This window comes from Oncorhynchus mykiss, chromosome 19, assembly GCF_013265735.2.
Source record: "Oncorhynchus mykiss isolate Arlee chromosome 19, USDA_OmykA_1.1, whole genome shotgun sequence".
NCBI classification, from domain to species: Eukaryota; Metazoa; Chordata; class Actinopteri; order Salmoniformes; family Salmonidae; genus Oncorhynchus; species Oncorhynchus mykiss.
Window position 1 is genome coordinate 22,122,494 of NC_048583.1, and position 22,946 is coordinate 22,145,439.

General features: G+C 44.1%; 1 protein-coding gene across 5 annotated transcripts in view; it reads right to left on the bottom strand.

The window, feature by feature from the left end:
- Window positions 1-930: 930 nt before the first annotated feature.
- LOC110497506 (meiotic nuclear division protein 1 homolog) overlaps window positions 931-22,946 on the bottom strand; it is a 32,399-nt gene continuing 10,383 nt past the window's right edge. For 3 of the 5 annotated variants that reach the window (XM_021573642.2, XM_036954452.1, XM_036954451.1), the window contains exons 5-8: window positions 21,773-21,847; window positions 19,740-19,854; window positions 2,902-2,946; window positions 931-1,856 (exon numbers count right to left, since the gene is read on the bottom strand). In XM_021573642.2, coding sequence (XP_021429317.2) covers window positions 1,750-1,856; window positions 2,902-2,946; window positions 19,740-19,854; window positions 21,773-21,847 — 342 coding nt within the window. In that variant the 3' untranslated portion in view covers window positions 931-1,749. Of the gene's footprint in view, window positions 1,857-1,963; window positions 2,947-19,739; window positions 19,855-21,772; window positions 21,848-22,946 lie in introns of all 5 variants that reach the window. The other 2 variants (XR_005037679.1, XM_036954453.1) reach the window with 2 other exon arrangements.

Here is a 22,946-nt window from a genome sequence, read left to right on the forward strand (position 1 = left end):
GCTTTTTATGTGTATGGAACATTTCTGGGATCTTTTATTTCAGCTCATGTAAGTAACACTTTACATGTTGCGTTTATATTTTTGTTCATTAAAGTATTAGTATATTTGTAGCAGCAGGTCCTACTGGGCGGCAGGAGCCTGGCTGGTAATCGAAAGGTTGCTGGATCAAATCTCAAGAGCCGCCATGGTAACAATCTACCGTTCTGCCCCTGAGCACGGCAATTAACCTCCCACAACAACTGCTCCCCAGGCACTGATTACATGGATGTCAATAAAGCCACCCCCTACACGCCGCTGATTCAGAGGTATTTGGTTAAATGCGGAAGACAGTTTTCAGAAGAATGTATTCAGTTTTACAACTGACTAGATGGCCCCCTTTCCCTATGTACAATAATGCTGAATCTGCTGTAATGGGAGCATGGAATTAGGAATACATTGAACATTTTGAAGATGTACAAGGTTACAGCAGTAAATAATTGCAGTGACAATCCATGTACAGTTTGAACAACGTGAAGAGGTGGGTAGGATCTGTGTGGATACTTTAATCTTGAACAAATGGGTTGACATTTCACCCCTAATAGTATAATGGCATCTGGAGTCAACGCCATGAGCACAGCAATTCTACCCATTGTTTGTGCAGTTTGACAAAAACAGTCAAAACTTCAAGTCAGCAAAAGCACAAAAATAATTCTGAACCGATCACAACTACAATACCCCTTCTGCTCTTACCACGTTGGAATAAATCCCGGAGTACAATAGAAAAGTGCTGCCCTTTATGTTTGAGAGGTTTTTGCCACATTCCAGTTGACAGAAAATTAAAGGTGATGCATTCACCCTGTTGCTTGGAAATTCAAGGCATATTAAATCAATTAAGGTACATGTAGGCCTGTGGAAAGACAACAGTTATGAAAATATAACACAAAGACTTTGAAATGTTACTGTTCATTCACCTCTCCATTCAAACAAATCATCCATCATGTTTTCAACAACAAAACCTGAAATCCTGTCGAGTCTACAGAGCCACAAAACTATAAAGCACATTTACAGGGAATTATAATTTATGGCTCTTCTAAATGGTGAATTCTAAACATATCTCCACTGTAAAGCCTCCTCAACGATATTTCAGTGGCACTCCTATTTGTGTTTCGGTGCTCCTTGCTTTCCACTGCATTGTCAATCACCAAGCACGTTATGTCCACAATGACCCTCTCCCTCTTTTGATTTAAAACAGGAGATAAGGAAAATCCAGTCAGTCCTGGTGCCACAGTGGCAGATGCTTATTTTGTCAAAGTAAACTACAAAAAGAGAGATGGGGAGAGCAAAAACAACATGAGTTTTTGATGGAAATGACTGTTTTAATTTCCATCCGTTTAAATCAGGTAAGATCAGATTTTTAACATCGATGGGAGTTCGATGTGCCGCTTCTTTTTCTGTGTGTGGTGGGGGGGTGCTGGACAAAACAAATTTCCGTCAACGACTCTGGGCTCTTGATTTTCATGCAAAAAGGTGGCCAAAAGGTTAGCACAGCGCCTTCTCAAGTGCCACAGAAGCAGCATTTGCACCTGCGAGGGCCATGAGCGAGCGTCAAAATGGCAGCTGCTCCAAGTCAACTACGAAAAGCACAAGGCTGTTTTTTTTGAGGGGCTTGCCTGAGTGGATTTAAGTAACATGTCTGACTTGCATTGCAATGTGTGCAATGGCTGTCACTCAATTAACAAAAACAATTAATAGAAATTACAGATCATGCAGTCAGTCCATGTAATCGAAGTCTTCAGGTATCCCGAAGGCTTTATCGATGCGTCCATCATCGAAACCAAACTTCCTCTTGGCCCACGACTTGATGGCAAAGACGTTATCTGGAGACAAAAATTCAATGATTAGAAAACTACTTTATTAAACAACTCATGTTTCTTACTGATCTCATTCGTTCAAAACTGACTGAAATTAAATTAATTTGACTCACATGTCAAATTAGAACAATTGGATCACCGCATATTGTTGTGTTCTCACTCCGATGCGTCGCATTATTCATCAAACAGAACAAAAAATTAATTTAAGTCACATTTAAACAATTCTGACGTCAATGTTGCCAAATAGAGATTTGTTGTGAGTAAAAGTTGATCCTTTATGAGAAGGTTAGCAGAGCACATTCACTCCATGGGATCAATGGATAGGTCTAATTGCACCTTTAAGTGACTTGTCAGGCTTAACAATAAACCCAGGCCGGATAACATTCACTCGCTAACGTCATGCAATGACACTATTTACAGAGTGGGTGGTGGTGTGATCCCTGGGGTGTGTGTGCGTGCATGCAAGGCTGTGTGTGATAGTGAGAGGGAAAGTGTAAACTCCCAGCATACCCTGCACAGGCTCCCTGTGCACTACGTGACCCCTGGCAGTAACCTGGGGTGACCAGTGACCTCAGGGTGATTATGGTCATGTGGAGGGACTACAGGGAGTTAGGGGCTACTAGGTGGAGTTTAGTGAGGAGCAGGGTTATTATTTACATACCAATTATCGTGTTGCAGTGGATAACTCACCTTTAATTTACGGCCTTTCACACTGGGTGAACACACACGGAGTGCTTAGGGCTGCAGTTAGTTAGTTAGTAGGTACTGCGTTTTCAGTGAAGGCAAAAAAAAAAAAGCTTTGTCATCACAGAATGGGATTCCCAGAGAAATACCACTTTGTAATGGATGTGCCTTTTCCTACACGACTCAAAATAAATGGTCAGGGGAAGAAAACGTGTGTGTGTGTGTGTGTGTGAAAATGGCCAGTAATGGTGAATGTGTGGGGCCTTTGCTTACACCATGTTGAATCACCCAACCCAGTGTAATGTCCACACAGTCTGGTGGCCTGTTCGTGTGTGTGTTAGTCAGGTTTGTCTTTCAGTTGACTTACCTGTCCATCTGGACACTGCCTCTTTAGCTGTGACATTGGACTTTCCTGCAAGACACAAACCTACCATCAACACATAGTTACTGTACTTATGCAACTGTCTGCAAATGTTAGACAAAGACCAAAAACAAAATCAGACATTGATGGCCCGTATCCCTGACCCAGTGCCTAGTCCTGGCCTTAATGGCAAATGTATCTGGAAAGGGCTTTGAGCATGCATTTTAGTCCTGGAGTAATCTGGGTCTGAGAACCAGCCTCAGTCTTTCATCAGAAATAGTTGATGCATTTAGTAGAACATTTGTACATATCACTTGACTACAGGAAACAAAAAAGGTACGTTTATACACTACTACATAACCACTACAGTGCCAGGTTTACATCGAGTCCTTTACCTCGACAGTACATTATGCTTTGGAGTGCGTTTCTTTTTCAATGCTCTGACCAGAGAAATCACAGTCCGACACCCCAGCCCCGACGCCGCTTTACAAGCCCAAACCATCACGTTGAGCGCACACCAACCACTTTCAATTCCAAAGTGAGAGTTACCCTGTGTGCGCCATCCGTTACAGCCTTTTGTGAATAGCCGCGGCGGAGATGGCAGGTCAATCTGCTATGTCAGTGTAACATGCTACCTAGCGTTGAGGAGAGAGTGCAGCGCTGGGGCCCTAATTTCTTGGCAGAGGGGCACGGGAGCACCAGCCAAGGGGGAGGTGGGCCGCATAAGCTTGGCCAAAGCCGCATTCGTCGCTGGAAGCCAAGTAACACCTCCGTCTCCAGGGAAAAGATGCCCTCAAAGGAGCGGTTCCTGGAGCAGATTTTCGACACCGGTGATGATATACTGAGTGGTTATTAGATGAAAGGAAATCTTGCTTCGGATCAGCAAGTAGAGGCAGAGGGTAACTTGATTTGTAGCTATTGTTGTAGAAACAAAACGCAAAAGAGTCATCTGAATTAAATAAAAATGTCATTTGTGGCCTTTTTTGTTTTGTCACGCACAGGCCTATGTCCACAAAGAAGAACTCAATACAGCTCAATCAGGAAAAATTATAGAGCTATACCGTTTGACTCTCTTAAAACTACAACTAATTAACCAAACCCATTGAGACCAAAGAATACATAACAGTAACTATGTCCAAGTCAACGTACTTACACAGATTTAATCACCAAGGCTGTGTGGGAAATGGTAAAATGAGTAACAATAAGTGATTCTCGTGTAAGAGAGAGAGGATACAAAAATAAAAACTGGTTTTGGGGAACAAACTTGACATTTCAGAGGCCGCACTTTGAATTGCAAATTCCACTTCCCCTCTTGCTTGCTCAGCTGGATTTCACTGGCAACTCAAATTTACAAGAAAAAGTTATGTGCAAAGAAATAAAAGCTTGAAATGATCAAGTGTTTAAGTAAGCAAGCATAAGTCAAGGTTTATGTCCACACAGTTTTGATGCTGGTCTAGGATTTTTGTTTAAACAATTTACATAAGAAATCCGATTGAAGCTGAAAGACAAGGGCCAACTTTAACTGAACTCTATTCTTTACAAAGCACCACGCTATCATAGCTCTTAGACACCAAACAAAGCACTCATGTCAGTCTTAACACTAAACCCTGAATTTATAACCAAGATTAAACATCCATTGCGGACTTACAGTATATCCATAGCCCCTGTGTGCAAATGTTGTCCCTGGCAATAACGACAAGAGTTGCTGTGCTTTAGAAGGGAGATGTTTACCGATCCTTGATGTCTCCGATGCTGCTAAAAGGATGGCAAGTTAAGACAAGCAGCAGTGTAGATCAATTTAAAACTGCTGAAGCTAGTTGAGCTTAAAAAAAACTGAAATTCAGGTTAAAAATGGACAAGTGTTGACTGACAGGCTTTTAAAAGTAAATCTGCTCGGAGTTTCACCTACACTGAACAAAACGATAAAACGCAACAATCAAAGATATTACAGACTTACAGTTCATATCAGACAATTTAAATAAATGGTCTCTAACCTATGGATTTCACATGCCTGGGAATACAGATATGCATCTGTTGGTCACAGATACCTAAAAAAAAAAACTGACTGAAATATAGGGTTGTGGATCAGAAAACCAGTCAGTATCTGGTGTGACCACCATTTGCCTCATGCAGCACGACATCTCCTTCGCATAGAGTTGAGCAGGCTGTTGATTGTGGTCTGTGGAATGTTGTGCCACTGCTCCTCAATGACGGTGCGAAGTTGCTGGATATTGGCGGGAACTGGAACACGCTGTCGTACACTGCAATCCAGAGCATCCCAAACATGCTCACATGGGTGACATGTCTGGTAAGTATGCAGGCCATGGAAGTACTGGGACATTTTCAGCTTCCAGGAACTGTGTACAGATCTTTTCAAAATGGGGCATTATCATGCTGAAACATGCAGTGATGGTGGCGGATGAATAGCACAACAATGGGCCTCAGGATCTCGGTCTGCCCGGTAAAGTTGAAACGCTGAAGAGAACACTTCTTCAGCATGTCAGTGAGCATTTGCCCACACATACACACAGTAAGCATTTGCCCACTCAAGTTTGTCACTATGCCAAATTGCAGTCAGGTCAAGACTCTGGTGAGGACGACAAGCACGCAGGTGAGCTTCCCAAGACGATTTCTGACACTTTATTCCAGAAATTATTTGGTTGTGCAAACCCATAGCTTCATCAGCTGTCTCGGTGGCTGGTCTCAGACAATCCCCCAGGTGAAGAAGCCGCACGTGAAGGTCCTGGGCTGGCGTGGTTACATGTGGTCTGCGGCTGTGAGGCTGGTTGGACGTACTGCCAAATTCTCTAAAACAATGTTGGAGGCTTAAGGTAGAGAAATTAACAAAATTCTGGCAACAGCTCTGGTGGATATTCCTGCAGTCAGCCTGCCAATTGCACGCTCCCTCAACTTTAAGTATCTGTGGCATTGTATTGTGTGACAAAGATGCACATTTTAGAGTGGCCTTTTATTGCCCCCAGCACAATGTGTAGTGAACATGCTGTTGTGGATGGAATATCTTGGCATAGGAGAAATGCTCACTAACAGGGATGTAAAACAAATTTGTGCACAAAAGGAGAGAAATCAGCTTTTTGTGCTTATGGAAAATGTCTGGACCAACACTTTACATGTTGCGTTTATCTTTTTGTTTATTATAATACAATGAAACTCAGTGCTTTTCTGAGTCATGTTGCCTTTGACAGCAAAGGGTCCATTTTTGGGTCAATTGAAGAACCACATGCAGGACATAAGTTTTGGACTCCCGTGTGGCGCAGCGGTCTAAGGCACTGCATCTCAGTGCTAGAGGCATCACTACAGACCCTGGTTCGATCCCGGGCTGTATCACAACCGGCCGTGATTGGGAATCCCAAAGGGTGGCGCACAATTGGCCCAGCATCGTCTGGGTTAGGGGAGGGTTTGGCCGTCATTGTAAAATAAGAATTTGTTCTTAACTGACTTGCCTAGTTAAGTAAAAGGTTAAATAAAACATTTTAATAAAATAAGTTAGTCTCACTATGGAAGTTACACTGTGTGTACTCAACTAGTATATTTTTTGCCATCATTTTCAATGACGAATATGCTAGGCCCACTCCTCAACCAAAGGGACACACCTCATGCTTTTTTGGCGGAGCAATCTGTCCGCCTGAACTTAAAATAACCGCACTGCAGCCATTCACATATAGAAGCCTTTATCTTCCTGGTTTGACAGGAAGTCCCTAACTAAACAGAACTGTCACAGACAAAGAGACATGTATTAGGACAGCAGTAAAGACATTCTGGTTGAATCGGAAGGCCATAGGTAGTACATGGAGATGGCAAGGTCTGAGAGTATCTATGACAACAAAGACAGCATTGACAGGGGTGAAGCAGAGAAGAGTAAATATGAATACATACAGAAGCATCTTGTCAATGTCTACAACAGTGCAGGCACCCTCAGGTGTCATGATCCCAGCAATGAGACAAAAGGGCAACACCCCAAAGAGCCGAGCAGAAGATCAGCAGTCCAGACCGTACAAAGTTGCTGCAGTGTGTCTGGGGCTGTTGTCCTGCTGGCTGAGATCATAGGCCTGAGTGTACACTATAATAAAGTGATTGTCAGTCTACAAGAAAAGCTCTCTGGGCTAGAGAAACTGGGATGGAGACATTTTAGCTCCAGTTTGTACTTCATCTCTACGGAGACTAAATCCTGGCAGGAAAGCAGATCTGGTGATCATAAACATGGGCGGATGACACACCTCTGTCTACAGGGAGGAGAGAGGAGGAGAACCTGAGTTCTCATGGCAGACTGCAGAGTGATGGACCCATTTTTCTACCCGAGAGGAGAATGCAGTGAACTGCACTTTTGGATCTGTGAGATGGTAGCCAACCCATACACAAAAGTTCCAGGTTGGCTTCTCAAAATATGAGGGCATCCATGCTAGTGGCTAACTCAAAGCAGACTTACCTGTAGGAACCATGCCAGCAATGTCTGGCTCAGCTGCACTTCTTAACTGTTGAGTGCCGTTAATGAGAGCAAACCTCTCAACAGGGATGGAGATATTTAAGCTCCAGTTTCTACTACCTCTCATGACAGTGAGTGTAGTGTTTATACTAAATCCTGGGAGGAATGCAAACAGGACCATTAAGAAGAGGAACAGACCTGGTGATCACAAAACAGCAGAGAGGAATAGGTCCATCCATTAATACGTCGACAGGGGATTCTGGATTGGTCTAACTGACCGAGATGAAGAAGGAACCCCTCAATGGGTGGACGGCACCCCATTGACCACAGGGTACTGGGTGCAAGGGGAGCCTAACAGTCTCCCAGTCCCTTCCGCTGAAAAGCATCCCCATAGCATGATGCTGCCACCACCATGCTTCACAGTAGGGATGGTGTTAGATGGGTGATGAGCTGTGCCTGGTTTTCTCCAGACATAGCGCTTTTCATTCAGGCCAAAGAGCTAAATTTGTGTCTCAGACCACAGAATCTTTTACCTTATGATCAATCTCTTTCTCTTGCCATTTTGCAAACTCCAAGCATTCCGTCGTGCCTTCCGTTTGGCCACTCTCCCAGAAAGCCCAGATTGGTGAAGTGCTGTAGAGACTGTTGTCCTTCTGGCAGGTTCTCCCATCTCAGCCAAGGAACTCTGTAGTTCTGTCAGAGTGGTCATTGGGTTCTTCACCTCCATGACCAAGATCCTTCTTACCCAGTTGCTCAGTTTGGTCAGAGGGCCAGCCGTAGGTAGAGTCTGGGTAGTTCCATATTTCCCAATGATGGAGACTAGTGTGCTCTTGGAAACTTTGAACACTATAAAAATAGTTGTATACCCTTCCTCAGATATGCCTCATTACAATTCTGTTGGAGACTTACAGACAATTCCTTGGACAGGTGTGTTTTCTTTCTAAATCATGTCCAACAAATTAATTGGCCACAGGTGTAATCCAATCAAGTTGTAGTGACATCTCAAAGATGATCAAAGGAAATTGGATGCACCTGAGCTCAATTTGGAGTGTCATAGCAAAGGGGTGTGAATACTTATTTATGCATTTCATTCTCAATACTTTTAACATTTCTAAAAACTGGAAACTGTTACTTTCCATTACATTACTGGTTTCTCAATCAATGTCAGCAGTCAAGTTAGTCAGCTAGCAAGCTACACTCCCAAGTTGCCTCACCACTTAAAGGTAAAACTACTTTAATTCAATCATTTAGGCACATGTGTGAGTAAAATGATCGCACTGTACAGCCCTGAAAGTGAGCTCACATTCTATTAGGAAGTCACAGGCATATTGGAATATGATTGAATAGAATGAGCTTTTAAGAATGAGTTTGTTATTTTGATCAATGTGGAAAAACAAAAAAAAACTCTGCTCAAGCCCGAGTTTGTATCGAAAGTCAAAATGCCATTGCAGAGAAGTGTTTCACTTAGCCGACGACACACTGATGACCTTTTTCAAAAGAGCTAGTTCTTTTTTGCCATTGTTTTCAAAGGTCAAAGCTCTTTTTTGCAAGTCTGTCTTCCTATCATAGCATCCTGTTTACTGAGGGAGATAGGTAATACAGCATGTAACTGGCCAGTATTGTCACAGAACTTCTGTATTCTAAGGTATTACTGCACTGTTGGAGATAAGAACGTAAGCATTTTGGTACACCCATGATAACATCTGCAAAATGTGTACGCGAGCAATAAAATGCTATTTGATTTGAGCAGAGACCCATGCAAGAGTATAGTGCAGACATTTGTTTTTTGGGGGTAACTGACATAAGTAGTGGAGAAGTCTGAGTATCTATGGACACCACTGACAGTGGTGAGGCAGAGGAAAAGATCATGGAGCTCTATGTTAATACAGACACCCTCAGGGGTCATGGTCCTAGCATCAAGAATGAGGGCCAACACCCCAAGGAGCCAACCAGGAGATCTGATGCAAGATGAGATGATCTTCAGCTCTCTGTTAAAGAGCAATATTCTAGATGGAACCATTTCAGCTCCAGTGTGTACTACATCTCTACTGAGACTAAATCCTGTGGGCAAAGCCGACAAAACTGTCTAAGGAGAGGAGCATACCTAGCGATCATAAACAGCAGAGGCCTGGCCTATCCATAACTCAAACTCAAAGCAAGCTTCTCCAACTACGAGGATATCATTGCTACTGGCTAATTGTTAACTCAAAGCAGACTCGCCTGTAGGCGCCAACACAGCAAAGTATAGCTCAGCTGCATAATATTTACAGTAATAATGTTCATTCCCCCCCCCGTGATGGTTTTGTATTATTTGTTATACAAATGCCCTTTGAGGTTTGAAGTCTATTTGCTTTTAATTATTTAATTGTTTCCCTTGACTGAGTCCTTCAATGGGGCGGCAGGGTAGCCTAGTGGTTAGAGTGAGTTGGACTAGTAACCGGAAGGTTGCAAGTTCAAGCCCCCGTGCTGACAAGGTGTTATTATCTGTCGTTCTGCCCCTGAACAGGCAGTTAACCCACTGTTCCTAGGCCGTCATTGAAAATAAGAATTTGTTCTTAACTGACTTGCCTAGTTAAATAAAGGTAAAACATTTGTTTAAATTCAGTTTATTTATCAAGTGTCAAAATCTCTTGATAGCAAGTCTAATAGTAGGTTCTTAATGAACCTACAGCCTTCTGCTAGACCAGAACCAGACTCTAGGGATGCTTGGCCTTAGCACACTCTGCAGGCTGAATCCACACCTCATTTGAACCTAGAACACGGTGTCCTATAACCTCACAAGAATCACAAGCAGCTTTGGAAATACAATTAGCGCTTCACGGGGGTAACATGGAGACGATTATGTGAAAATGTGTGCAGGACTGAACGCCCAGCCTTGCGGAGCCCCTCCGGCAACGAGACAGCTGCGGGGGACAGATACAGGGAGGGGGAAAAAAGTATTTGATCCCCTGCTGATTTTGTACGTTTGCCCACTGACAAAGAAATGTTCAATCTATCATTTTAATTATAGGTTTATTTGAACAGTGAGAGACAGAATAACAACAACAAAAAATCCAGAAAAACGCATGTCAAAAATGTTATAAATTGATTTGCATTTTAATGAGGGAAATAAGTATTTGACCCCCTCTCAATCAGAAAGATTTCTGGCTCCCAGGTGTCTTTTATGCAGGTAACGAGCTGAGATTAGGAGCACACTCTTAAAGGGAGTGCTCCTAATCTTAGCTTGTTACCTGTATAAAAGACACCTGTCCACAGAAGCAATCAATCAATCAGATTCCAAACTCTCCACCATGGCCAAGACCAAAGAGCTCTCCAAGGATGTCAGGGACAAGATTGTAGACCTACACAAGGCTGGAATGGGCTACAAGACCATCGCCAAGCAGCTTGTTGAGAAGGTGACAACAGTTGGTGCGATTATTCACAAATGGAAGAAACACAAAATAACTGTCAATCTCCCTCGGCCTGGGGCTCCATGCAAGATCTCACCTCGTGGAGTTGATGATCAATGATCATGAGAACGGTGAGGAATCAGCCCAGAACTACACGGGAGGATCTTGTCAATGATATCAAGGCAGCTGGGACCATAGTCACCAAGAAAACAATTGGTAACACACTACGCCGTGAAGGACTGAAATCCTGCAGTGCCCGCAAGGTCCCCCTGCCCGTCTGAAGTTTGCCAATGAACATCTGAATGATTCAGAGGACAACTGGGTGAAAGTATTGTGGCCAGATGAGACCAAAATGGAGCTCTTTGGCATCAACTCAACTCGCCGTGTTTGGAGGAGGAGGAATCCTGCCTATGACCCCAAGAACACCATCAAACATGGAGGTGGAAACATTATGCTTTGGGGATGTTTTTCTGCTAAGGGGACAGGACAACTTCACCGCATCAAAGGGACGATGGACGGGGCCATGTACCGTCAAGTCTTGGGTGAGAACCTCCTTCCCTCAGCCAGGGCATTAAATGGGTCGTGGATGGGTATTCCATCATGACAATGACCCAAAACACATGGCCAAGGCAACAAAGGATTGGCTCAAGAAGAAGCACATTAAGGTCCTGGAGTGGCCTAGCCAGTCTACAGACCTTAATCCCATAGAAAATCTGTGGAGGGAGCTGAAGGTACAAGTTACCAAACGTCAGCCTCGAAACCTTAATGACTTGGAGAAGATCTGCAAAGAGGAGTGGGACAAAATCCCTTCTGAGATGTGTGCAAACCTGGTGGCCAACTACAAGAAACGTCTGACCTCTGTGATTGCCAACAAGGGTTTTGCCACCAAGTACTAAGTCATGTTTTGCAGAGGGTCAAATACTTATTTCCCTCATTAAAATGCAAATCAATTTATAACATTTTTGACATGTTTTTCTGGATTTTTTTGTTGTTATTCTGTCTCTCACTGTTCAAATAAACCTACCATTAAAATTCTAGACTGATAATTTCTTTGTCAGTCGGCAAACGTACAAAATCAGCAGGGGATCAAATACTTTTTTCCCTCACTGTAGATGGTGGTGAAAAAGAGAGAAGGGCGAAGCGGTAGGGGCGGAGACCTCCTTGGCATCCGCCTGCGCCAGGGTATTCGGTTCACACTGCCGACAACGGTGTCACCAGAATCAATCAGTTCCTGAAGGACATGTGGGTAAACCCACTAGCAGGGTGAACCAGAATAGGGGAGGTCCCTCCCCCTCCCTCCCTCCAGCCTTCCATCTGGGAGTGCCATGCATCTGTAGGATATGGATCACGTTATTCGACTTTCACTCCTCATCATTCAGGCTTAAGCAGAATACACACACGGGGTGAGGGTTTGACAGTTTGCCGTGTCCTCGTCTTTCAGAGCTCAGGGGACGGGCTGTAGGGGCTAGGGTGAGGAGGAGCGGTGGGCATCCACTTTCACCAGGGATCCACAGTAGATGGGCCACAATTAGAAAACGTCTTTTTTTTGGGGTGGGGGGTTCAGATACCAGTCAAGACAAATGAGTGATGGGGGATGCCTTCAGTGGTTGCAATGCACACGAACGTGCACTTGCTCACACATACATTCATGCCACACACACACACACACACACACACACTATGATTGCGAAATACTGCACAATTTTAACAGTTCCCCAATCCCCCCTTACCCAAAACAAGTGTAAATATTAAATTGTGCCTTCCTGTATTACAATGCCTTCAGAAAGTATTCACACCCCTGGACTTTTTACACATTGTGTTTTGTTGCAGCCCAAATTTAAAATGGATAAAATTGAGATTTTGGGGTACTGGTCTACACACAATACTCCATGTCAAAGTGGAATTATGTTTTGACATTTTTACAAATGAATTAAAAATGAAAAGCTGAAATATCTTGAGTCAATAAGTATTCAACCCCTTTGTTATAGAGCCCCATAGTGGAGGTGTCATAATACCCATAAAACCTAGTGGTCAAAACAGGTAAATGGTTCCAATAGTTTCTCCACCTTTCATTTTTCCCATAGGGGATTTTAGGAACACTTAAAACAAGTGCTGTGTTTCGTGTAGGTTTAACCTGTCGTGATGTTTTGATAACCATGTAAATCTCTCGGACAAAGTGACTTAATATATTCAGCTCTATTCACTCTGATTCAACAATGCTAATTAGCCTCAATGTAGACATCATGCAAGACTACAAAGCCCTGCAAGCAGGTCACCTTTAGCTGACACCTTTGTTAACAGGTATTGTGTCAGTGGAGGCTGCTGAGGGAAGGACGGCTCATAAGAAAAGCTGAAATGTGGAACCAGATGGTTGATACCATTCCATTGACTCCATTCGAGACATTATTATGAGCCATCCTCCCCTCATCAACTCCACAGAATTGTCATGTGCAGACCAGCTGGCTGTTGTGTTCTCTGACATTTTCAATCTCTACCTAGCTCAGGCCTCTATACTCACCTGCTTCAAGATTTCTACCATCATCCCTGTTGCCCAAGAAAGTGAAAGTAACTGAACTGAAAGACTAAAGACCAGTAGCACTCACTTCCGTCATCATGAAATGCTTCAAGGCTAGTCAAAGACCATATCACCTCCTCCCTCCCCAACTCTCTCCAATTCGCCTACCGCCCTGACAGATCCATGGACGACGCATTCGCCTTTGCACTGCCCTTACCCACCTGGACAAAAGGAATATATGTGTGATGTATATAGAAGGATGCTGTTCATCGACGACAAAGCTCACAGCTCTGGGTCTGAACTCCTCCCTATGCAACGTAGTCCTGGACTTCCTGACATGCCGAGCCCAGGTGGTGAAGGGAGGCAACATTACCTCGACACTGATCCTCAACACGAGGGCCCCACAAGGGTGCATCCTCAGTCCCCTCCTGCATTCTCTGCATACCCACGACTGCATGGGTAGTTCCAACTCCATCATCAAGTTCGCTGAAGACAACAACGAAGATCAACATCACCAACAACGAAGAGCCAGCCTACAGGGAGGAGGTAGGCACTCGGACAGCATGGTGCCAGGTAAACGTCTCCCTCAACGTTAGCAAAACAAAGGAGCTGATTGTGGACTTCAAGAAGAACCATGTTGGACACGCTCCCATCCTCATGAACGGGGCCATCGTTGAGGTGGTCAATAATTTCAAATTCCTCTGCGTACACATGTCAGATAAGCTGAAATGGTCTAACCCCACAGACACCGTAGTGAAGGCACGACAGCAACTCTTCAACCTCAGGATGCTGAAGAAATTGGTCCTGTCCCCGAGGGCCCTCAGTGTTCAACAGGAGCACCATCTAGAGCATACGGTCAGGCTGCATCACAGCCTGGTACAGCAACTCCACCACGGACCGCAAGGCTCTTCAGAGGGTGATACGTGCAGCTGAATGCACCATTGGGTGTACACTGCCTGCCCTACAGGACACAGACAACACCAGGTGTCACAGGAAGGCCAAGAGGATCATCATACCCCAGCCACGCCATGTTCTCCCCGCATCATTCACTCAGACGAAAGCAGTGCAGGAGCATCATGGCAAAAACTGAAAGACTGGCCAATAGTTTCTACCCTCAGACCATCAGGCTGCTGAATTGCCACCACTAGTCAGTTGTCCCCCCTCTTACTCCCCCTATGGACATTCCCGCCCACATTGAATATCCCTTTCAGCATGGGGCTGTTCTTAATTACACTTTGGATGGTGTATCAATACACCCAGTCACTACAAAGATACAGGTGTCCTTCCTAACTCAGTTGCCGGAGAGGAAGGATACCACTCAGGGATTTCACCGTGAGGCCAATGGTGACTTTAAAACAGTTAGAGTTTAATGGCTGTGATAAGGAACTTAGGATGGATCAACATTGTAGTTACTCCACAATACTAACCTGATTGACAGAGTGAAAAGGAGGAAGACTTTACAGAATAAAAAAGATATCCTGTTTGCAACAAGTAATAATGCAAAAAATGTGGCAAAGAAATTATGAATACAAAGTGTTATCTTTGGGGCGTTGAGTTCACCTTTCAGCAGGACTATAACCTAAAACACAAGGCCAAATCTACACTGGAGTTACTTACCAAGAAGATGGTGACTGTTCCCGAGTGGCCAAGTTAGATTTTCAAGCAGATTTAAGTGAAAATCTATGGCAAAACCTGAAAATGGTTGAATAAATAAATGGGCATATGGTGCACAATTCAGGTATGGAAAGCTCTTAGAGACTTACCCAGAAAGACTCATAGCTGTAATCGCTGCTAAAAAGGTGATTCTAACATGTATTGACTCAGGGGTTTAAATACTTATCTAAAATCAAGACATTATGCATTTTATTTTTCATATTTCTTTTTACAAATGTTAATAGTTGAGTTGTGTGTAGATCATTGACAAAACATTACAACACAACCATTTGAATCCCACTTTGTAACAAAATGTGGGGAAAAAATCAAGGGGTCAATCAAATGTATTTATAAAGCCCTTTTTACATCAGATGTCACAAAGTGCTTATACAGAAACCCAGCCTAAAACCCCAAAGAGCAAACAAGCAATCCAGATGTAGAAGCAAGGTGGCTAGGAAAAACTCCCTAGAAAGGGAACCTAGGAACACAGCCATTAAGGCCAGATCGTTAAGGGGGGTGAATACTTTCAGAAGGCACTCATGCTAAAATGTTTATTCTATTCTAGTGAGCCTTTTACCTTGTCCGTATTCTTTGTTATTGTTGTTGCATTGTCAAAAAGGAACCTGCATGTAAGCATTTCGTTGGACAGTATATGTCCCGTATCCCGTACATACCACTAATAGAAACTTAAACACACACCTGCAAGGGCCTTCACTGGTGCGCTTGCGCCTATTATTTTGATGTGCAGAGCAATTGCACAGGCAAAATGGATTGAACCCGTTCAACCCATAAAAGAACAGACTAAAAGTGTTCCCTGTCGCGGGAGCCACACAGCTGTTGTAGTGGTTTAGCAGTGTGAGTACAGCATTGGGAAATGGGCTGTTTTTTCAAGGGGACTTCGTAATGGACATGAGGCCAGATGTTTCCCCAACATTCTGAGCACAGTCCGTGTTTTAAGTCACTCTGGACTGTAATGGCTTCTTCAGTGACACTAGCGGAGCCGTGGAGTGCAGTGTTGGGGCTATAAAAATGACAGGCCTCGCTATTGACAACTCAATAGCGAGGCCTCATAGCATTGAGGGAGAGAGGATGACAAGATGAATCAAGTCACAAATTAGAGTCACATGGGTACGCAAAGTCGCTTGGACTAAAAACGGGCACTCTGCTTGTCCATGCATTGGGCCGACGGAGATAAACACCTCTCTAGGAAAAGGAAGGGCGGGAATGTATGCTTTAGGATTAACGACTCATGATGTAATCATAACATACAGGAACTCAAGTCCTTCTGCTCACCCGATCTAGAACTACTTACAATCAAGTGCTGGCCATTTTACCTACCAAGACAATTCTCGTCAGTTATAGTCACAGCTGTGTACATTCCCCCTCAAGCAGACACCAAGACAGCCATCAAGGAACTTCACTCGACTATATGCAAACTGGAAACCATATATCCTGAGGCTGCATTTACTGTAGCTGGGGATTTTAGCAAAGTAAATTTGAGAACATGTCTACCCTAAATTCTTCCAGCACATTGATTGAGCTACGCGCATGCGCAATACCCTCGACCACTGCTACTCCAACTTCCGCGATGCATACAAAGCCCTCCCCCGCCCTCCCGTCGACAAATCCGACCACGACGCCATCTTGCTCCTTCCGTCTTATTGGCAGAAACTCAAACAGGATGAACCAGTGACGAGAGCCATTCAACGCTGGTCCGACCAATCGGAAGCCACGCTTCAAGATTGTTTTGATCACGCGGACGGAAATATGTTCCGGTCAACATCAACCTACATGCTGACTTGGAGACGTTGTACCCACTGACTATTAAAACGGGAAGCGGGAACCACCACATTTACCATGGAAAGAGTTCTGGGAATATAAACAGCGCAGCTATTCCCGCCACAAGGCAAACAAGCAAAATGCCTTCTTTGACTGCTTTGAGGATAATACAGTGCCACCGTCACGGCCCGCTAACTAGGACTCTCTCCTTCTCCTTGGCTGACATGAGTAAAACATTTAAACGTGTTAACCCTCGCAAGACTGCTGGCCCAGACGGCATCCCTAGCCGAATCCTCCAAGCGTGCGCACCCCAGCTGGCTGGTGTGTTTACGGACAGATTCAATCGCTCCCTATCCCAATCTGTTGTCCTCACATGCGTCAAGAAGGCAAAGATAACTGAACTGAGTACCTCCCCGTAGCACTCACTTCTATCATCATGAAGTGCTTCGAGAGACTAGTCAAGGAACATATCACCTCCACCTTTAACGTCCACCCAAGACCCACTTCAGTTCACATACCACCACAACAGGTCCACAATCGCCGTCACACGACACAATCCCATCTGGACAAAAGGAATACCTATGTAAAAATGCTGTTCATTGAATACAACTCAGCATTCAACACCATAGTACCCTCCAAGCTCATCATCAAATTGGAGGCCCTGGGTCTCAACCCCACCCTGTGACAACGTCACGGCCCGCTAACAAGGACTTGCGCCCCCCCCCCCCCCCCTCTCTCCCCTTCTCCGAGTTAACCCTCGCAAGGGTTAAGGGTGGGGCTACAGCTCAATCATCAAGTTTGCAGACGACTCGACAGTGGTGGGCTTGATTACCAACAACAACGAGACAGCCTACAGGGAGGTGGTGAGGGCACTCGGAGTGTGGTGTCAAGAAAACAACCTCTCACTCAATGGCAACAAAACAAAGGAGATGATCATGGACTTCAGGAAACAGCAGAGGGAGCACCACCCTATCCACGTCAAAGGGACAGCAGTGGAGAAGGTGAAAAGTTAAGTTCCTCGGCGTACACATCAGACAAACTGAAATGGTCCACCCACAGAAACAGTGTAGTGAAGAAGGCGCAACAGCGCCTCTTCAACCTCAGGAGGCTGAAGAAATGTGGCTTGTCACGTAAAACCCTAACAAACTTTTACAGATGCACAATCGAGAGCATCCTGTCAGGCTGTATCACAGCCTGGTATGGCAACTGCACCACCCTCAACCGCAAGGCCCTCCAGAGGGTGGTGCGGTCTGCACAACGCATCACCGGGGGCAAACTACCTGCCCTCCATGACACCTACAGCACCCAATGTCACAGGAAGGCTAAAAAGATCATCAAGGACAACAACCACCCGAGCCACTGCCTGTTCACACAGCTACCACCCAGAACCCGAGGTCAGTACAGGTGCATCAAAGCTGGGACCGAGAGACTGAAAAACAGCTTCTATCTCAAGGCCATCAGACTGTTAACAGCAATCATTAACTCTGAGAGGCTGCTGCCTACATTGAGACCAAATTACAGGCCACTAATAAATGGATCACTAGTCATTTTATGCAATGCACTCTAAATAATGCCACATATGTTTACATTATTCATATCACATGTACTGTATATACTGTATTTTATACCATCTATTGCACCTTCGCTCATCCATATATTTACATGTACATATTCTCATTCACCCCTTTAGATTTGTGTGTATTAGGTAGTTGTTTGGGAATTGTTAGATATATCACTGTCAGAAGTAGAAGCACAAGCATTTCGCTACACTCGCATTAACATCTGCTAACCATGTGTATGTGACAAATAAAATTTGATTGGACACACACACACACACACACACACACACACACACACAAAGCCACTACAACGATTCCTTTTTAGGCTCCAAATAGCCAATCGCTTGTCGTGCCTATACCAGTTGAGAGGTGTGTAAAAATAAACTGTCTATAAAATCAGGACACGGGCAGACCGTTAAAAGCTGTCAATCCCGACCGGTTAAGTTTTGTGCAGGCCCAAGAGGTCAGCCATGTTGTGTATGCAATAACAACTATGGGCTTAGTTGGAGTTCCTGATTTAAGAGATGGGTTAAACTGAGCAAGTTGTGAAACCAGAGAAGTCCCTCGACTTGCTCAGTTTAACCCATCTCTTAGGGGAACTGAACTAGAACAGCTGGGAAGCTTAGATTTAGAGAGGGATAGAACGGGCATTCCGATTTAAAGCCATGTTCAGTAGCGGTGGACCGACAGTTGTTTAAATTTGCTATATTTGGAATGCTCGATGACTAGATTCTCAGTGCATCATTTCTTTGCCTTTTTTACGTGCTTCACGCAACTGCAAGGTGCACAAATCTGATGGCGTCACCATTTTGGATGAGCCATAACTAATCATGAGGAGTGTCTGTTCTATGGATCCTATTTCATTGTGATAGACTGGGTCCATGTCCAATCTATCCATTCTATTTCTACCCACTGGAGCTTTTATGAGGCTGCTTGATTGCTTTCTCTCTTGGATGCTGTCCAGGCTTCCACCTGCCTGATGGACAGCTGTGGATTGAGCCATCTGTCCAGACTAGGCACCTGATGTTTCATTGGATTCCCTCCTTTTATTAATTAGATCCAAACTGAATTTGAATGGGGAGGCTTCAACAATGGCAAAAGTTTGAAGATAGACAAAATGAGGGCAAGGTTCAAAATTCAGTCAAATTATCTTGTGGTTGAAGCAGGACTCATTGTTGATATGACATATCAAATACTAAATAGCCTCTTTCTCGAGAACCAGAAGGAGTACGGATAAAAAAAAGTTTTGGAGGGACATCTGGGTGTATTTCCAGGTGTATCCCAATGATTCCCCTAATCCTTGTTCCTGAAGTGTGCACTTGTTCACTTCCCTTCATGGAATTGACTGGTAGAAGAAAATGGTGTTAACTCCCTCTGGCTCATTCCTACACCAATCCAATGCTTGTAAATTTGTGGTGAGTAGTGAACGAGTGCACACTTCAGGAAAAAGGTCAGATTATTGAGACGCAGCCTCCATGTTTTTCAGAGGCTGGTTACAGGGTACTCACTCATCTCCTCGATCACTTCCGGGTCACACTCCCTGTACTTCTCCAGCTTTGCCTTCAGATGACTCCTCTTCTCCCTCAGAGCCTGCAGTTCCTTTAGAAGAGTGGCCCGCTCCTCCTTTATAGGTGGACACACACACACAGAGGTGAAAACCCAAAAGACAGACACACACACTAAGTGTGCAAACACATTAGGGCAGGGAATTGCCAGGGATCTCCCGATACGATATTATCACCATACTTAGATGCCGATATGATACGGATTGCAATTCGATACTGATTTTATTGCGATTTGATGTTCCAAACATACTGCTCACCATGTCTGCTACAGAGAGACAAAATAAAAGTATATTTGATCAGTCAGGGAAATGTGTTGAAAACAAAATTGGCTCCCCATTTAAAAAGATTGAGAACAAGCTATGAAGGAAGGAGTTTGTGCAGGTACAGCCAACTACCGCAAAAATAATATTGCGATAGTCAAAACAATACATTGTCAAAAATAATATCCCAAAATGTAACTATTGATCCCCCCTCATCACTAATACCCTGCCTACACCGCTCGCGTTGGGTGCGCTCGCGTCGTAAAATAAATTCGGAAATCTATATTATTCATTTATTGCACCCACACTGCTCGTGCGTGTCAACAAGCGTCTGCGTTGTCAAGGACAAAAAAATAATCTGACAAAGATCGCGGTGCGTCTTGCCTCTCCCATCTCCTCGTTGGTTTATAGAAGCATGTACCCACGTGCCATCTCCTCATTGGTTATACCCACGTGGGTGATTGTAAGACGAACTGTGTTGTCAATCACCATATAAGTTCAAAGAAGAAAATGCCTGGAAGGAGGAGAGATTACTTTTTCGTAGAGCTCCGAGACAGGATTGTGTCTAGGCACAGATCTGGGGAAGGGTACCAAAACATTTCTACAGCATTGAAGGTTCCGAACAACACAGTGGCCTCCATCATTCTTAAATGGAAGAAGTTTAGAACCACCAAGACTCTTCCTAGAGCTGGCCGCCCGGCCAAACTGAGCAATCGGGGGAGAAGGGTCTTGGTCAGGGAGGTGACCAAGAACCCGATGGTCACTGACAGAGCTCCAGAGTTCCTCTGTGGAGATGGGAGAACCTTCCAGAAGGACAACCGTCTCTGCAGCACTCCACCAGTAAAAAAAGGCACATGACAGCCCGCTTGGAGTTTTCCAAAAGGCACCTAAAGACTCTCAGAGCATGAGAAACAAGATTCTCTGGTCTGATGAAACAAAGAATGAACTCTTTGTTCTGAATGCCAAGCGTCACGTCTGGAGGAAACCGGAAACCATCCCTACTGTGAAACCTGGTGGTGTCAGCATCATGCTGTGGGGATGTTTTTCAGCGGCTGGGACTGGGAGACTAGTCAGGATCGAGGGAAAGATGAACGGAGCAAAGTACAGAGAGATCCTTGATGAAAACCTGCTCCAGTCGCTCAGGACCTCATACTGGGGCGAAGGTTCACCTTCCAACAGGACAACGACCCTAAGCACACAGCCAAGACAACGCAGGAGTGGCTTCGGGACAAGTCTCAGAATGTCCTTCAGTGGCCCAGCCAGAGCACGGGCTTGAACATCTCTGGAGAGACCTGAAAATAGCTGTGCAGCAACGCTCCCTATCCATTTTTTATTCTTAATAAATTAGCAAACATTTCTAAAAACCTGTTTTTGCTTTGTCCTTTTATTGGTATTGAATGTAGATTTATGAGGGGGGACAACATTTTAATAAATTTTAGAATAAGGCTGCCATGTAAATGTGGAAAAAGTCAAGGGGTCTGAATACTTTCCAAATGCACTGTATATGCAACAAAATACACACCCCAACCCCCCTTAGAGGTGTGTATTCTAGTCCTTATATCTTACAATAGAAAAACAATTTCTCGAAATTATTGCAGATAAACAAATCACTCATCATTAAGTCTTGCTGTGAGACAGTGATAAATTCAGTGATAAAATGAAGGACAATAAAATGGCCTGCCTTTAAGGCTGGCATGTGTGCGTAAATGTACTTACGGTTTCTTCACGTCCTACTTTTGATTTGTCGACAGCCTGCTGCAGAGACATCTTCCTTTGTTTCTCCACGGTATGCTATGGTGAGAAAATACATTTCGAATTAACACATTTCATTTTCACATCAATGTTGTGGGCTTGAACTTCAATTTCACACATGTAACTATGCATGACACACACATAAATATGAACGAAATAATCATGCACCTATAACTAAATCATACACAGCACATTATCAAATTCTTAAATCGTGTGTGCATGAAACAGCTGCCATTAGGCGGTATACCGTTTATAATGTATATCAAAGTATTTTGAAATACCAACGGTATGATTTTCAATAACTGCGGGGGTGCGTACTACTCAGTTAAGTAGAACTATAAGAAACCTAAGATATGTCAAATAAATGATATCGAGCTCAGTGCTCCAGCTTGCATTTGGTTTGTTAACTAAGAGGCTAGATGTCAAGATCAAGCTTCTTGGTTACAGCAGCGACATTCAATCCCATCCTGGATCAAAATACCTGTTGCCAAGAATTGTTTTGTGCAGTCAAAATAAATAGTGCCCTGTGTGTGCACTTCCGGTAATACCGTAGACACCGGTATGAAAATGGTCATCCCCATGGTAACAGAAGGCAAGAGGCAGGCAGCTATAATATTTCTCACTCAATCAAGTCATGGAACTATGAGCCAAAATTATTCTGCACTGGTTAGTATTCTTACACATTGGCTCTGTCCCCCTATGGGTCCTGGTCAAAAATAGTGCACTACACAGGGAATAGGGTGTCATTTAATTTACATCTCTCTATACATCATAACTCGCATTAAACGGTTTGTATTCAAAAGTTCAGACAGTGACAAACCAATAACTCAAATACAATTTTAATAAAACTTTGACTGTAAAACAAAGAAACACTCCCCTTCCTTGTACACTGTTTATAGAATGAGAGACGGGAGGGTTCCCATATAAATATGTCACCGATAACAGACCACATATTCACGCCACTGTGTTTAATATCCAACTAGGCGAACGCCGCATTAGTTGCACCACTGGCGACTAGAAGCAGTTTATTCACCGCCCAGTACACGCCTTCATACTGTCTGGTCTGTGGCGTGGGGAACTTGGTAATCACGAGGATGAAATGCTAACGAGAGGTCCACCAACTGTTTAAGTGACACCG